The following is a 17,994-nucleotide window of genomic DNA, read 5'->3' on the forward strand; positions in this document are numbered from 1 at the left end:
ATCCACCGGAATGTGGTGTCTGTTTAATTCAGACTAAGAGTTTCATGTCGTTAATATGATTCATTGAATTTCCATTGCAAATTATAATGTAGATCAGTATCGTTCCATTTGCATATTCGTTCCGTCACGCACGATTTATTCACACACGCAAAACGCTCATTTTACATATAACACTATATAATTTAATAGCTCAATTGTAACAGACGTTTTTTCTTATAATAATCATTGCTTATAATTATGAAAAAATGATATTATATGGAAAACATATTTTTTGATATTAATAAAATAATCATGAATATTATACATTCTTAGAAAAAAAAAAAAAGATTTTGTTTTGATATTATTAAATATAGAAAATAAATGACAAAAACTTGAGCTTTCATTCGGGTATTAATATCTACATCTCTTAATATTAATATCTATTTGCATTGATCTGACCGATCAATTTCATATCTTTTTGAGAATTTTACATCTATTGCATGTATTAATGTAATACTGCACATTTATATATAATACAAACTTATTTTTATGATGTATATCCTGCGTACCATTTTAATCTGTAGGCGTAACAAGAGTTTTTTTCTAAATTCGTAACCAGTTTTTGCTATTTATATCAGACTTTATTTATTTATTAGTAAATACCTTTGTAAACGGAAGCGGTAGTAAGTCAATACCTTAGTCAATACCTTATCAAAGATTACAACACCTCTACTTTCTTTTTAATATCGCGCTTAAAATAGTTGTAAACAGCGTTTTATCACATACGTGATTAACGGGCGAACTCTAATAGCAAATCTACTAATGTAATCTAAAAAAATTGTCGAGTCCGGTGTCCTCTGCTCTTTCATCTTCAGTCTTGGCAGCCAGACTTTCGAGGTCAGGTGTAGCCGCCTCCGCGGTAATCGGATAAGACGCCGCTTCTTCCTGTCCTTCCTCGTTGTCTACATCGCTAACAGGAATCTGGAACATTCAACATGTTTGACATCTGCACGCCACTCACTTAACTTTGAGATAATTTAAAAAAAAAAGAACAGGATATACTTTTTGATTTCCCGAAGATTCAGGCCTCGATTGGTCGGCTTCCGCCAAGTCCTCGTTATAACCGGGTTTAGCGGTGGAAGTAGATGGTGCCGCACTCGCGCAATCAAGCGAGAATGTTCCCTGAAAATGTTAGAAATTATAAATTTTAAGTCAACGATTTCTCTCTCGCGCTCAGTACTGTTCTTTGACACTATTACTCACCGTAATTTCCAAATGTTCCATTAATGGTATTTGAGACGAGGCTGGAGACGAGGTGGCGTCTATATGTGACGTCGTGACCAATTCCATCACAGACGCGTGGTTTTCCAAGGTAAAGGTCGCACCGACATCCGAGTCCTCGTCGCTGGAATGGCAACTCTCGCTCGGCGTCAAGTCAGGGGCTTCGTTCTGCGAAGAGCGTCAATCGATAACCACAGAATTCAATGGAGAGTGATTTATTTAGGTATGCATATTCTATATTTTGCATATCTGCAGACTATGTAACTAACCAATGGATTATTTAACGTTTGCTTGTCCTGTAAAGCGCGTAACGATCTTAACAAATGAGATCGCAATCTATGGTCCTCGCTGATGGCCTTGATCTCCCTCAAAATAATTATTAAATAATCGGGTCGCCTCTTATTCGCTGCGATGAGCGAACTGATTGCCTCCTTCATCTCTGAGCTGTTTTATAAAATCGAAAACACGTTTATATAAAAAAAGTTAATGTGTGTATAAAGACAATACAGAACGTAGCATTTGATAGATTTCGAAAGGGACTTAAACCTTAGATTATTAAAAAGATCGTCGTTTATCGCAGACGGTAATCGGTAAGAACCGTGAGCCTCCTCCCAAAAATTATCGACTTGAGACACCTCATTTGCTATGATATTACTGCGAATACTAGCGTTTTCTCTGTCCTGTTGCTGTAGATTTGACGGTAATTGTAGATTCAATGAATACTGCGCCTCCGCGCCGGTCAAGGGTACGGATAAGTTGTCGGCCCCGTGCTCCCGATTCCGCTTGTCCTTTCTAGAATCAAATAAAGAAATATTAAGTCTTAAAAGAATGCTCGAGAATGATCAATTTCATTAATTTTCAATTTTAAAATTTATTTTAAATTTAAATTGAAAGGAATTAGGCTCCAAGAATGAAGCAGAAATACATAACGAAGTAAAACCTTTGTGTGGAGTTGGATATTGTAATAAAATTATTATATACAAAATTCAGCCATCCGTGTCGACTCGCATTAGGCTTTACTTCGTAATACATTTCTGATTAATTAATTTTATATTGCATACATTAGTGAACTGTTAACGCTGCTTCCACTCGTATTAGTCGTGTTTGTGGAACACGCCGAATTTGCCATAGCCGTTGGCTGATCAGTCATTGTCTTCACGTTTCCTGACAGCAGATTTTGTCGCGAGTAACTGGAAATTGAAAAAGATACATGTAATATTAAGACAAATGTGTATGTATATTTTTATGCTTACGCAAACATTCATAGATCATATCAAAATCAACTCGTCAATCTCGTTAAATAAAAGGGTTTTGTTACAAAATTTTTTAATGGCGGACTTCACTTGAAAAAACTGAAGTTGAAACTGAAGTTAAATCGCATGAAAACCTCTGTGTTAAGACAATCATTGTTTACATCACATGCAATAATGTTAGTCATCAAAAAGTTTACACTGATGGTACACGTGCCCTGTTCAATCTCTCTTTAAAAAAATCCATTTACATACCTATTTGTATTACCTACCAACAATCGTTTTTCCTTACTTTATTTTCGTTTTCGTATTATAACCACCGGATTATGTAATTGAAATTTATAACATAGGCTACGCACGTGCTTAATACAATCTTAAACAAGGGTAATGAATAAGTAAGAAGTATAAGACAGAAAATGTTGCAAAGGTAGATTGTGATGTTTATTACTAAATGAAGTGCGATACATTAGATTTACAGAAAAAAAAAAATGGAAAATGGATACGACCAACAACTATGAGACATCATGGACAAATATGAAGTATAGAAAAAATATGGAATACAGAAATCAAAAATTTTCTAATATTGAACTATTACGATTATTAGAATCAGCTATAGTTATTACAAAAATTTCATTAAATATTCCATATTTATCTGTCTTCCTCTATAACGGTAATCACATTGGAAATCGGATTTAATAATAAAATACATTTTTAGACAAAAAACATAAATCAATACTGAAATAAAATTACTGAAAGAATAAATAGACGCAATAAAATATATGTCTTTTTTCACAAGTCTACCGTGTTTTTACGCAATACGCAAATAATGAAATAAATTCATTCATAAATCAAAACTAACGAGACACGTAATCGTCAATTTATGAGTCAATCTCTTTACCTTCGAAAATTATCCCAGTAGTTGTTCGCTCTATTACCAGGAGGTACTTGATTGTTCAATTGCTGCTGCTGCTGCTGCTGTTGCTGTTGCTGTTGCTGCTGCGGGTTAGAGCTACTAACTATCGGAGTGTGCGACAACGCCGCTGAAGAATTAGGTAGCGACACGAGATTCGGTAAGGACGAACTGGGAGGTAAGGTCGCGTCCAACGTGTCGCCGAGATTGTGGACGCTACGGCTCAGATTCGAGTGCTCCTCCTGACTTTCGACATTATTCACACGCTGCGGGCCCGGATTTTGCGAGCGCAATTGAAGATCGGTGATGGCTGCGCGCATGGACTGCAATTCGCGCTGCTGCGTCCACAGAAGCTGACAGCACTGATGCATCGTCGTGCCCATCATTTGCAGCTGATGGGCTTGCGAGCCCAATAATAATTGCCGATAATACTCGACGGTGGCTGCAACACAACAAGAAGAAACACGTCGACTTCTGTCCTCTCCTTTTTTTTTTCAATTTTTTCAAACACTTTTAGGGATGATACTTTACCGTTTTGTCCTTGATTAATTGACGGAGGTGGTATAGGATAGGCCCATAAATTTCCGACGACTCCACCGTTCTCGATAGCAACGGGTGGGCCGATGTCCAATAAATTTTCCGACGTGGATATGCCGTCTACGCTTTGCTCGTTAGAGCCTCCTGCGCCTAACCAAAACATAAAAAATGCACCGTTTGATCATCACGATACGTCATAATAATAACAATTTATTTGTTTACCTGCAGCGACAGAAGACGGCCAGATATTTCCAGGTGTACTGCTGTGACTAGCTTGCGAACCAGAGCTCTTTTGACTGTTTTGATCTAAAGCTTGAACGTCCCGATTCATGTTGGAAGGCTGCATTGTTTCCTATTTATTTGAAGGAGACACATAATCGCGTGATCTCAGACGAAGAATTAAAAAGTATACGATATAAAGTTTACGAACCTTTCTTATCAGATCTTCAAGTTGCGATCTTTTCGTCTGCTTAGACTGAGTGTCCGTGTTAGCGTTGCAACTCTGCTTCTTTTCGTTTGCGCTCAGAGGTATGAGCGCCGGCGGTGGGCGAGAGAACGGGCCGTTCGAGGGAGCGGGGTTGGCATTCGCGAATAACGGTTGTTTCAAGCGCTGCAATTCGGCTCGCGTCGACTGCAGCAGGGCCGATTGTTCCTTCAGCTCCGACGTTAGCGCCTGGAAAAGCGGGCGATGTGCCTGTAGTGTACATCGTATAAATATTGAAGTATTATAATTATTCCTTCAATTTAAATCTATTATAATTGTAAGTATTGTAGGTATAATTGTGAGATCGTCGAGACGTTACCCGTATGTCCGAAATGTTAGACTCGAAGCAACGAAGTTTTGCATGATTGACGTCGTTGCTTCGGCTCTCAAACGAGATGTTCGTCATGTCCTCGGTAATCCCGTCCGTTGCACCATCGTCATGCGCGTCGATATCCGGCTCGGCGTCGGAGGAGGAGTCGAGGGTATCGCGAATCTTCGTACCGTCCTCCATCAGAGCCTTTATATGCGCCAGCTGCGCCTTCATCGCCTCCAGCTCCGCGGCTTTATCCTTTATTGTGTTCCTCGAACCTTCCGAGCTCTGGACAAATGCGATAACAACGAACGACACCTTACAAACACCATAATAACGGAAAAAGGAATCTCACAAATATGAAATTTATAAAAGTACTGAACATCACAGTGACCGATAAGATCAAAGAGACTCAAACAGCAATAGATCTAGTATTTGCAAATATCCACTCGTGCAAAACCAAATAGGTTACCAAATAGGAAATCTTAAACGACAGATCGATATCCCCTTCTTTAAGAGTTTGGACACAATTAGTTGTAATCGATATTATGAAGGGCAAGAGTGGATATACGTATACAAAAACAATAATATTGTTGAATAAATTTCGTATTTGCGACGTGACCTTGTTATATCGTGCGAAATAAAAATTGAAACTAACACAGCTGCCTCTGTCGGACGTCTCTATGGCTTGTAACTCCGCCACAAGGTGATCCATCTGCTTCTTCTTCGTCTGCAGCTGCACGAGCTTGCCCCTCAGCGCCGCCGTTTCCGACTCGAGTTGCTCGACATTGGCGGGACTCGGCAGGGATTGCCTCTCGGCGCGGTTGTCCTCCCACGTAGCGGAATTGGGCGCATTCTGATTCTCTTGCTGCAGAAGCATCTGCTGCGCCTGACGCGCCTTGTTCAATCTCTCCCTCACGCACATCTGCATGTCCGCCAAGCTCGCCTGCTGCTCCTGCAGCTGCGCGAGCTTGTTCTGATATTCCTCCATGTTCCTCCGCAACTGCATCTCCCGGCTGGCATCGCCGCACTCGTCCATGTCTTCTCTCTCGCCATTCTGTGCACAAAATAAGACGTTCAGTTTCACAAGACCAATCCGTGTTCCGGTAAGACATTATTAAATTAATTGGGAATTAATTGTAAACAATTAAAAGGTAATAACCTCGTCAGAAATTACATATTGTTCCAATAATTTCGAAAGCTTCGTCTCGCTGTCGTGAAGATCGTCCACCATTCTACTTAACTTCTCGCTCTGAGCTTGTGCGCGCTACAAGATATATTTATAATTATAATATGAAAAAAATAGTTCATAAATTTTCACAATTCTCTCTCTCTCTCTCTCTTTAGAATTGTGAAAAAATATATATGGTATAAAATATTAAATATTTGCGATACTAAATAAATGATACTCACAGGATCAGAGGATTGACCAAGAGAGTCTATCATTGTTGCAGTGACCTTGATGTAATCCCTGATTTGATTTAACCGACTTTCTACTTGACTTCTATCGGGCTTGAAAAAATAATATTACAATTATTAAAAATAATTATAATCCAATTAAAATTATATAGAAACCACACAATTTAAAATAGAAATATTCAGATGCAGTGAAAATATAGCGTAGTACCATCTTATTCACATTGGAGGGCTTCGTTCCCTGTAATCGTGACGGTGATTGAGTTCTAGGAGGAGTAAATGGTACCATTTTTAGCCAAGGTGTGCAGTCTTCTGTACTGTAATTGCACTGTCTCGCCGAGTTGTGCGCTACGGCAAAAGTAAAATTACAAATTATCCAGAGTACAATAAAAGTAGAATTAAAAAATATATATATAAATATTCACCAAAGTCAGATAAGTCTTGGTACGTTGTAAAGTATGAAGAAGGCAGTTGAGAGGAGGCTGATCTCGTGTTGCTGTTCTTTGCTTCTCTCGGTACTCTGGGTTCACGTTCGCACTCACTTGCTACTTGCCAGTCCAGTTGAAACTAACGTAATATAAAAATCTCTTTCAGACAGCGTCCAGCTATTGCGGACGTAGTACGGAAATAAGATTGCGGGTGCGTTGGAGGAACTTGCTCGCGGCTCCACTGCGGATTCACCTCCGGTGGATATGTATTCTTAGAGTAAGAAACGCCCCACTACTCCGCCGACTATTAATAGACCGAATTCGACACTGCCGAGAGCGGCTTTATAGCATATCTAGAGGAGTAGGCTTTGGTCGTCCTCTCCCACTGAATATCGTTCAACTTGGAATTCAGCTTATTTATAATCATTCCCTCTTTTTCAAATTCTCTACCACGACTCTATTCTCTCATCGTCACCCACTTATTTACATACAACTTTTCAGCGGTTAAATTTTCAGCAAGCATAAAAAACTGTAAATCGCATGAAATATGGCTGAAATTACCAATGCGTTTAACAACAATTTCCTTCCTTTAATCAGAGAAAATAAGTATAAAAAAAAACATATATAATAGAATATTATGTCGTTTTCTCTCAGTGTGGATTATATATAGATCTCTTAATCTACCCAAACAGAACAAGGGGAAAGCAAGATAGGAGGCAAAGCTGGACAGCACAGTTTCCAGTGGAAAGCAAGGGATATTCCTGGCGGATTTACCAAGTTGTTAAAATGCTGCGGGTGGCCGTGATAACCCGAGCGGTTCGTGAGCTGCTGATTAGCGGCGGACCGCTCCCGGTTCCTGTCGCTCCTGCGATTGCTCTTCGGCAGGGTGCCCGTGTTACGGGGGCCCCCGCCCGCGCCCGCGCCGCTGCCGCCGCCGTTGACGCCGGGCGACATCGCCGTTTCCCCTCGCGGCGAGGAGCTCCCCTCGAGAGCGCGCGTGGACTGCTGGACTACGCGGCTTAACCTCACCGCCAGCTGACGACGTACCCGCTACGCGACGGCTCCCAACTATCTGGATGGTGAAGCCGCGCGCGACAGAACGGACGCTCTCGCGGCGAGCGGAGGACGAGCGTGAGATCCTCCGAGCGGAGCGGCGGCACAGAATGTGCGAAGACGCGATCCCTCCTCGCGACGCGGATCCTCCACCAGCTATCTCATTGACGCGAAATCGCGTCCGGTTGCGGGTCTTACGTCAAAATACTTGGCAGGCGGTGTTGAAAAAAAATCGGGAAGGCTATAAATAGAACGCGCGTGCATCGACGTGACTCGCGCGGCGGCGACGATCGCGATATCGACGCATCCGGCACTCCAATTCCCGATGACGATCGGTATGTTTACTGTTTCCCTAACGCACCGATACCGCGGCCATTTTTAAATGTCCCCTCGACTGACTGCGGGTAGGGGGTGCAGGCACTTCGATCAAACTCCGATTAATTTAATCGTGAAGTAATATCTGTGTTAACCGCGCTTCGTTGGACAGAATTATTAATCTTTCGTTAACGTGTATGATGAAAAGATTGGATCGGGGACAACAAATTATATACCGTTAGAAACTCGATCTTTGCCTTTAGGCTGCAGCTCTGCCAATCGAATTAATCGTCGATTAAATTAATCGGCGTCTGGTCGAATATTAGTCATTCATAGATCTAATATCGAAATCGAACTAATGCGCATTCAGTGTATATGTACATTAAATGTATCATTGTATGTATGTATACATACACTGTTCTAACTCGATATAAGTGAAATTGAATAATAAAATGCCCAATACATATAAATAAGGTATATTTTAATAAATACAATAAAATTAATAATTTTAAGAATTTCGTGGTTTAACTCGTATATTTATATTGAACACCTTTACATCGATTAGTGTGACGATTTTAATGTGTCTTTATATTGAACAATGAGTGAGCACTAGTGTGTCTAATTGCAGAATTCGTACATACATATAATTATACATATATATGAATGAATGTTACGAATTTTAAAAGAAAGGATTTAGAAAAAAAAAAATAAAAAAATCCAACGACAAATTATCACAGAAGCGAAGTAGATTACATGTGCTAATTAAAATTATTAAAATAAATTACAATTACTACTACAAAATAAATAGTAAAATAAGAAATAAAAAAAGAAAGAAATTATTGTATTGTAATCTAAAAATTATTGTATTGTAATTTTTGTATGATGTAAATCGCATTTTCCCAATCCTATGAAATAATCGGGCGTATTTTTTGTATACACGTTACTTCTAATTTTGAAAAAAATTCTGAAGTTTTTAAGATGTTTAGAAAAATGTTCTGGCAAAAGATTAAAAATAGTAAGTCAAAAATACCGAAAATGTCGCTTTACATTTATGAGAACAATATAACTGATTTTTATTTCAATTTAAAACGAATTACATAAAGTATATACATATGTATATACTAATAATATTATACTATATTGAATTATATGCAATTTAATTATGCAATTTTATTACATTGTAAATTTATATTATTTAATTATATTACATAATAAAACATATATAATAAAATTATATTGAAATTATATAAAATTCTCTGTAAGTATAGAATTTAAATTACCAATAAAGTACAACGTGTGCCAGAAAACTTTTATTTGCTGTCGATAAAGAAGATAATCGAACTTATTTGCCGAGACTGGAACATCAATTATCGCTGGAGCAGAGCTGCAGAAGTCATACGACGGTGTCGCGATCGATCGACAGATGTCGCTACCTGGAGCGCGCGAGGAGCAGCCCGGCAAGGTCGGCGAGCGGGAGCGGCGTCACTCGTCAGCGGCGATGCATTTCCCGCCTACGGAGTACGGTATCCACGAGGAGTTAATAATAAATGGTCGCGTCCCTCGCGCGCGGCACCGCCGCGATCTTTACAGCGCGTCTTCACGACGGTGGGTATATCTAGTCCACGCCGGGGGTCATCATCAACGCCTACGACAGAGCGGCGCGCGGCCGTGCCTCGTGAGTGGCGCTCGCTCGCTCGCAACTCGCGCGCGACTCCCGCGGAGGCCCCGCGATCGCGAGAGACAGTTCGCCCGCGGAACGCGACCGGATAATCGCGGACGGTCGCACGGTGCGTCGCGCGCGTACGTGCCACCGCGGCGAAATTCGAACGCGAGAGGCGCGAAGGGGAATCGAGATAGGAACAGCACGTTTTCTCCGCGTGTCGTACAGTCGTTCCGTCTCCTCGTTCCGTAACTCGTCATCCGCATTCCCGACATTCCCGTCGCCTGTCAATCGGTATACGCGCGTTCCCCCCCTGATGCGGCCGCGAGGCAGCGGCCCGCGCGCCCGCGTCCGCGCTCGCGTGCGGCATGCGTGCGAGCGTCGTGCGTGCCTGCGTGCGTGACGGCGACGACGACCGGCCACGCTTCCTTGGTGGTGCATAATATAATACACACACAAACCCACGCACGGATTTATCTCCCCGACGCGGTGAAATGCCGACAAGCTGCTGGCACGCGTGCGACGGCATAGTCAAATGCGGCGGATACGCGACAAGGTGCGACGGGTGAGTGTTTGTTTCCTCTTTCTCTTCTTTTCCCCTTCTTTGTCTCGTGTCTGTCTGCGCTTTCCCCGTAACGCGTTGTTTTCCAAGCACCCCCACGACCCCGGGGTTTGAGGTTAGAACGCGGGGGATGTCAGGCGCAGGGCGAAGGGTGGCCCACTCGGGGACAGCCGAAAAGGCGACTCCGATCGACCTCCGATTAACTTGATTGACGATTAAATCTCAGATCTCGGCAAGAGTAGCGCGGTGTTTGTGTTATTTCACCAACGTGAAAAAAAACGGAATTCATCAATTTTCGTCATCTGACACGTGGGAAAGGACACAGATTGAATCGGGAAAACGAATTACACACGGGAATTTCATAGGCAGTCTCGACGGCCGGTCGAATTGATTCCTCGATTAAGTTAATCGCGACTTTGATCGAAGTCGTCCTAAATCGGCGGTCAGGTCCGAAGATTCCGAAGCCGTTGGGTGGCCTTGACGCGAGCCTTGAGGTGATTTCCTTTCCCTTTGCGAGGCCACGCCGACGTATAGTACGTTTCCTAAGCACAACTTTTGAAACTAATTCGCGAGCCCTGAGGTTTACAAGTCTATATTTGCGCAACAACTTTATTTTCATTCCGTTACAGGGTCAGTGTGGCTTTTTTTTTATTTGCGCGGACGACAGCATACGCCAGTAAATAATATACTCGCGCTCCGCTAAATATTTATTTGTTACCCCTGACATTTCTCGGCTCTAAGACGGCAGGTGCCGTCGAGAAGGTGTCGGAATAGATTATCTCGTGTTATGCACATTTGGCTTGCGATACGGAGAGAGAGAGAGAGAGGGAGAGAGAGAGCTACTCCTGCGCACAGCAACAAGACGCGTTCCTTCGCCTGAACTTCTTCTTTCCCCGGCGTCTTTAATCCCGTACGCGCGCGACATTAAAGTGGCATCTACAATAAGACTTAAGACTTAAGATTTAAGAAAATTGATCAATCATATAGTCGATTATTCATCTCACATAAGAAGAATAATCGATTGTGATTGGTCAGTTTTCTTAAATCTTAAGTCTCAAGTCTCATGGTAGACTCCGCTTAACGCGCGTCAACCGATTGCACGCTTATATAATGCATGGTGCTCCATCGCGCTCCTTCGCGTCATTACCAGGTGAAAGTTGGGCGAGAGGCTCGTTCAATCGGCTCGTTCTAGAATTCTAAGAAAGTGAACTCTTCTAAGAATTTTCCCGATACCTACAATTAACATTAAGGGATACAATTAACAATTAATATCGGGAAATTCGTACGATGGCGAAAACAGCGGGGGAGGATAATATTTAGTTCAGTTTGAACGAGATATACTCGGTAATTTTTCGTCGTCGAAAACGTCCTTAATACTCTGTTTACTTTTACCGATGTAACTTAACTTTATATACTCTTGATTTAAACTTACTCTTTACCTTTCTCTAGTTCTAAGAAATGGAAAAAAGGATATAAGAGAGTAAAAGTTAAACCGAAAGTGAAATTAATCTACATCGATAGAAAATGGACATTAGGGCGATATCGATCGCACTCCGATTAATTTAGTCGGCGATTATAATTCAATTGACAAAACAATTTCCGACTTCGTACGCTGTTATTTAAAAGAGCAACAAGAATTAATGCTTCCGTCGATAAAATACTGTGGGTGTTAGTCAAGAAATTATCCAGAGTTTGCTCGAAGTTCCTCGGAGAACTTGATCGCTCTAATTCTCCCTCGATTATCACTCGTGGACACGACGATTGAAAATTATGCGCGACTATAAGGCGACACGCTTCCTCTCGCGTGACTGCATGCATTTAACAGTCAGTTTCACGATGACAATTGCATTGTCTCGCGGAAGGTCCGGGCGATAAATTTAACGATAAATTTATCGCGGCGCGCGATATTCGGCATTGAGGCAAGGGCGCGCCGAGGCGCAGGGTCACAGAAGTACTCTATCGCCGCGGCCTGATGCCGCGCCGGCGACAGATTTTGCATTTCAACATTCGTGGAATTTTCACTCGCGACAATCAGCCAGCGGGGTAAACTGGCTACTTGTTGCATAATGCATCGATCTTCCTGATCTGGGCCGAGCGGGCCGCCGTTAACGGCGTCTTTGCGCGGTTCGTGCGGTGGTTGCGCGCGCGGGGCACCAGCGCGGGCGTGCTTGAATTCGCCGCGATACCGATGGCTATTTACTTCGTCCGCGAGCATATCGATCCCGCGCAGCCCGCCACCGAAATATCGAGCATCCAAAGCCGACACGGATTCGTGTCGCGTGACGCGCGAGGGGGATCGAGCCTTCGCGCCGCGATCTCGGTGCACGTATCTTTCGCAAATATCTCGCAGTTGTTATTATTTTTATTACGGGGAGGGAGGGGGCACCGTGAATTCGCGGTCTCGTGGCGACAGAGAGAGACAAGCGACGTCTTCGCTTGCCGTGCAGGCTACGCCACCGGCTTTATACATGTTTGTCTGAACGAAGGCAAGCAAGCAAGCGTCTTCGCTCGTGCAAACAGTCCCTTTTTTCTCCCCCTCACAACGCGCGCGTATGAATATCTTCCCGCGATACCTATATATATATATAGCGAACCCGCGAGCAGGTAAACGGCGCGTATCGATGGAATCGCGGCATCGCTTCGTCCATTCAGAAATAAGCCTGAAACTGCCGCGGCCTTGCAGCAGTAACTACGCTCCCCGGTTGATCGATAAAATAACGGCCGTCGCGTTAAATCCAGAACGCGAACTCATTCCGTACGCCGTACGGAATTAATTCCCGCGGAAAGGTACGAGCGGATTGTGTTTCTTTATTAGGGACCGAGATAATCCTCCCTCCCCGACTGGCGGCGCGACGTGCAAAAAATTAATCGGACGGTAATCCTCTGTGTCTCGAGATAATCACGGTGGAGCGCTTCATTCGTAATACCTATATCGTAAATTCGCACAATATATCCGTTTCAGAGACGCAGAGAGATAGTAACCACTATTTTCTCTCTCTCTCTCTCTCTCTCTCTCTTTCTCGCTATTATCTGCTCATAAGATCTCCCCTGTTTTCCCGTTATTTGTAGGACTGCGCGCTGTCACGTGAGATTAGAAACTCAATTAACGCTTACAGAAGTCGCCCGGTGTCGCGTTTCTTGGAGTGGCAAGAAACTTGAGAAACTTTCAGTCTTTTATCTGCCTTATTTCGCGCCTCCCCCCCCCCCTTAAATACTCGGAAAATTAATTTTTTCTTCGTATATACCACACGTTGGATTATATCTTGGATTATATCTGTCTCATCCTTTTTATCTTCTATCTTGATTTCGCCGAATGATTGTTACGTTATCTTGATTCGTGTGATACGATATCTTGTATACGTTGTCTCTGTGTAGAAGTCCGCGCTCTATTCTAATTAAAACGTTCCATATATGTATACATGTATGCCCGCCCGTGGCAATTAACTGACTGTCGTGTCGTTGAATTAATTAGCGTTTCCCCTTTATTATCCTGTCTCCACAGGGTATTTTTAATATCCAGATCATGCGACAAGGGTGGAGTCTCTCGTCTCTCTTTGCGTGAGCCAAACATCGGCCAGCTTTACATTCCCTATATACGCTCCAATTTCGTCAGTTTATTTTCGTGAAGAATGGGAGCGGCCGCGTTATGGCGTGTTCCGTGAATCCACGCCGATGTCACGGTTATCTGTTTCTCTTATTTCCTCCGTGACAAATTTAGATGGAAAAAAATAATTAAAGGGTCCTCGATATGAAAAGAAAATGCCACGCGAGCAAATTCAATTTTTTTTCTCTGAAGTCCTGCGAATTAAATCTTTTCCAGGTACAAAATAGGTAAAAAAATACCTTTTCAGGAAAAATAACCGCTAAATACTTTTACTAGCTAAAGATATTTTTCCAGGAAAAAAATAAATAAAGAAATGCGGACATATAACGAAATACAGAGTCGTGACGTTATTAACAATTTGCTTTAGAATTTGCGAAATGCAACAAATTTCTTGCGTTAAATTTCTTTGCGATGAAGAATAAAGTGCGAGCATTCCCCGACTAACGCAGTTTAAAGTTAACTGTTCTCTCGATTATTTTTCTCGATCGCACGCAGCACGTCGCGAGTAACAAGTGGCGACCGGCGTGGACTTCTCGCTACGCTCTAAATCCGATTTCCCACGCGGATGAACTATTCAATGTTTACAGAATTAAATCCGGCCTTATTCACGGTGGCGATGTGTCGCTCGTGTGTTCCACGTGTTCAACCCTATTCCCGGGATAATCCCTATTTGTCTGAGTTGGCAATTGAAATGTTTCACGTGCGCCAGCTGTGCAGATGTGCACTTTACCGGGATCTCGACACGCGCGATTAAAGTTCACCTGCACACGGAAAGAGCGATTTTGCTGGAAACCTCTAAAAACTCTAAAAATTTTGCTGAATGCAGATTTGAAAATAATTTTGTTGGAAACTCAAAAATTATAAGCATTGCTGTAAAATAATTTTGTTGCAGGAAACTAAAAAATGATAAGCTTGTTTTGATATTCTAGCAATCGGTTTCCAACAAAATTGTTTTCATATCCAGCGAAATTTTTAGACCTTCCAGCAAAATTGATTCGTTCTTTCCGTGTGCAACAGCCGAGTACACGTGCCAGTTGTAAAAACAGTAAAATGCACGAGTCTGAAAAGTCAATTTCTCGGGGGAGAGGGGGAACTACGACAGGTCTAGAATCTACCAGCACGCGATTTCGGAATAAATTAGCCGAACAGATATAAGTAAACACTGTAAAATCCGTGGCGCTGTAATTATACGTTTTATAAACCCCTTATTATTTTTATACGCTCGAATAACATCGATTGTAGAGATTGTATCGCTCTTGAAATCATTGGTAGCGTTAATCGCGTAAACGACCGCGCTCGATCGCTCGTAATTTCGTAATCGACTTACGCGGCACGGAGAGAGCGCGACTCTCCCGCGCGTTCTTCCGAGAATAACACAGCCGACGATCGTCCGGACCGGACGTCATCCTGATGCCAACAATTGCATTTCATTAGCCGGCCGTAGAGACGGCCAACGCGGGCCTAAACCGTGGCGGGACAGGAAGGCGATTTGTGGGGGCGAACTTTGTGCGGTTTCGTCCGGGGGTGCGGCCGGCCGCGGCGCCGCGGATACTTGACCCAAATGTCTGATAAAAAGCCTCCTCTTCCACCTCCTCCCCGAGCCGTCACGTGGAATGTTAAAAAGCCGCCCGGCGTGCACGCACGAATTTCGCCCGTGACGAACGGTGCCGCGAGTCCGTGTCACGCGAGCCTCGGAAGCCGTTGGATTTAGATTCGCGCGGACCGCGCTCGGGAATAACGCGCGGCGGGTAGTAAAGACGTGTTGCGCGACGACGGCGGCGTCGGCGGCGGCGGTGGCGGTGCAGGCGGGCTTACATAATCGCCGACGGGCACAAGTTTCGTAAGTGTTTCGGCTGTCGTTTGTTCACCGCGCGTGGCATAAACACAATCTGCTTCGATCCCAAGCGCAAATCTGCGCTTCACTCGCGCGCTCATCTTCTTCAATTTTCCCACGCGGAAAGAACGATTTCGCTGGAAGGTCCAAAAATTTTGATCTGAAAATAATTTTGATGGACCATCAAAATATAATTTTGTTGGAAACTTAAAAAATGATAAGTATTGCATAAGTAAAACATTTTGATATTTTAGCAATCACGGTTTGAATTTTCAACAAAATTATTTTGTTTGATGATCCAACAAGTATTATTTTCTCAGATCTGTAATCAGCAAAATTTTTAAATCTTTCTTCTTTCCGTGCATTCTCGCTTGTTATAGCATACCGCTTATCCGGAGAAGCGAATTGCGCGTCTTTGCCGAAAGAAAAGAGAATTCGCTTTTTAAATTTTTTAATCTCGAACAACATACGCGACTCTCTTTGCAGACGGCCAGATTTCTTTCGAAATAGTCTGCATGCGCGTATAAAAGAATTTAATGCACTATCGTGATGCAAGTTATTGCTGTTACACAAAAAGAACGATTTTTACTGGAAGATCTAAAAATTTTGCTGAATACAGATCTGTGAAAATAATTTTATTGGAAATTCAAATTGATTACTATAGAAATCAAAACGTTTTACAGCAATACTTTTTGAGTTTCCAACAAAATTATTTTGATGATCAGATAAAATTATTTTCAGATCCGTATCCAGCAAAAGTTTTAGCAAAATTACATCAAAATTGTTCTCCTTCTGTGTATCAATTACATTTAATTGTTTATTGCAACATAATAAAAATTGCGAATCTGCGGGATAGCGGTCGTAAATTCGCGGCGAGATCGCCGATATCTGAGTAACGATCACACACTCGTCGTGGAATAGCGATTCTTTGCGCTGGACTAATTTCGCCCTGCCAGCCCTTTTGATAATGGCAAAGGTCGTGCGGCCTCATTTCGAGGAAGGGTGTGGCGTTACGTGCGGGCTATCGATGGATTCGCGTCATTATCATTTGCAAACACAACGTGCACGTGTTTGTCACGGCACACACCTTCCCCGCGAGCGTAATCAATGCGACAAAGTTGACGGCGCCGCGCCTTTTGTGTCATCCGGTGTGTTCGATTTGAGAGAAGATTTCGTTTGATCCTAACCGACGAATAGTCGCTTGTATAGAATACTCGAATATGCCGTGGAGAATATTGTTGCAGCTGCAGCTATGCGATTTGCGTGATGTATTTCCGAAAAGATTAAACGATAAAACGCTCAATATGAGAGTACCGTTCGCGTTAAACCGTTAGGCTGAAAGAAAAAAAAATCGTGCGCAATCCTAAGGACTATTACGTTTCACGTTGCGTTTATCGTGTCACGCTAATTACGTCGGCGCTTATTAGCGTCGTCGTGCCGGAAGCGCGCGAGTGGTAATTTGCGCAATAGCCCTCGCGGTGGAGACAATTTACGTCCGTCGGTTCTCTTTGGCCGTTTTCCGCGTCGAGACGGAGAGACAGTTTGCGGCCTTAGGGTTGTCATCTGTCCTCTTTTTTTAGGGCGCCCGAGGGGATTTTCCGAAAATGTCCGGGATTTCAAGGAATCCTCTAAACATTTTGCTTCGAATGTTTCCGCGCTATCCTGTTTTAGTCCTGATCTACAGATGTAGCAAGCCTATAAGCGTAGTGAAGAAAATAATCAATATATGTTTGGGATCAGTTTTTTACGGCTTAAGGCCCGGGTCTACAAATATAAGATATCAAGTTTAATCTCGGTTTAACTTACTGTTTATCTTTTGCTAATTCTTAGAAAAAGATAAAGCGAGTTAAACTTCGGTTAAATCGAGTTAACCGCGAATTGTAAAACCGGGCCTAATCCGTTTCTATACCAATGTAGATTAACTTTAATTTAGGTTTAACTTGCTTTGTATCTTTTTCTAGTTTTAAGAATTAGAAAAAGATAAAAAGTAAATAAAACCGAGATTGAAGTTAATCTACATTGGTAGAAATGGACATAAGACTTACTATACACTACACCTATTAATGAACAATTAGATGTGAAATAATTGATGACTTCTGATCAATTTTATTAATCTACACGCATTTTTGCCGGGATTGCAAGCGAAATGTCCGGAGTTTTTTTTAACCCATAAGATCTTTGAAAATGTTGATATGGCAACCCTATTCACGGCAAAAAGTCACCACTCCGGGGAGCTGACATTTCCGACCGATGCGCGAAATTCGTCACCGAGCGTGACGCTCTTTCCAGGAAAAGGATGGGGGTTGGAACAATGGTTTTAATGATCCATTTGGTCTCGCTCTCGCCGGCAAAGGGCACTCGTTCATAATGC

General features: G+C 42.6%; 2 protein-coding genes across 3 annotated transcripts in view; one reads left to right on the plus strand and one right to left on the minus strand.

Annotated features, from left to right (window-relative positions):
• Positions 1–598: 598 nt before the first annotated feature.
• On the minus strand, positions 599–7,549 carry LOC105447884 (AF4/FMR2 family member 4-like). Of its 2 annotated transcripts, XM_011686144.1 has the most exons (17): positions 7,370–7,549; positions 6,593–6,734; positions 6,379–6,515; positions 6,165–6,263; positions 5,914–6,018; positions 5,410–5,808; positions 4,761–5,039; positions 4,388–4,630; positions 4,180–4,309; positions 3,952–4,107; positions 3,409–3,862; positions 2,322–2,450; positions 1,807–2,052; positions 1,530–1,704; positions 1,243–1,428; positions 1,042–1,161; positions 599–960 (listed from the first exon to the last, which is right to left on the minus strand). In XM_011686144.1, the coding sequence occupies exons 1-17, from the start codon at positions 7,547–7,549 to the stop codon at positions 799–801; spliced, it is 3,342 nt and encodes a 1,113-aa protein (XP_011684446.1). In that variant the 3' UTR covers positions 599–798. The 2 variants fall into 2 exon arrangements, with proteins under 2 accessions (XP_011684446.1, XP_011684447.1); XM_011686145.1 differs by lacking the exon at positions 7,370–7,549 and having other exon boundaries at positions 4,388–4,651; positions 6,593–6,850.
• A 2,506-nt stretch (positions 7,550–10,055) lies between these two features.
• LOC105447885 (probable phospholipid-transporting ATPase IA) overlaps positions 10,056–17,994 on the plus strand; it is a 29,918-nt gene continuing 21,979 nt past the window's right edge. The window contains exon 1 of the mRNA XM_011686150.1: positions 10,056–10,188. Within this exon, the coding sequence (XP_011684452.1) occupies positions 10,159–10,188 (30 nt within the window). The 5' untranslated portion in view covers positions 10,056–10,158. The remainder of the gene's footprint in view (positions 10,189–17,994) is intronic.

Source organism: Wasmannia auropunctata, unplaced genomic scaffold (assembly GCF_000956235.1).
Source record: "Wasmannia auropunctata unplaced genomic scaffold, wasmannia.A_1.0 LD336090.1, whole genome shotgun sequence".
Taxonomy (NCBI): Eukaryota; Metazoa; Arthropoda; class Insecta; order Hymenoptera; family Formicidae; genus Wasmannia; species Wasmannia auropunctata.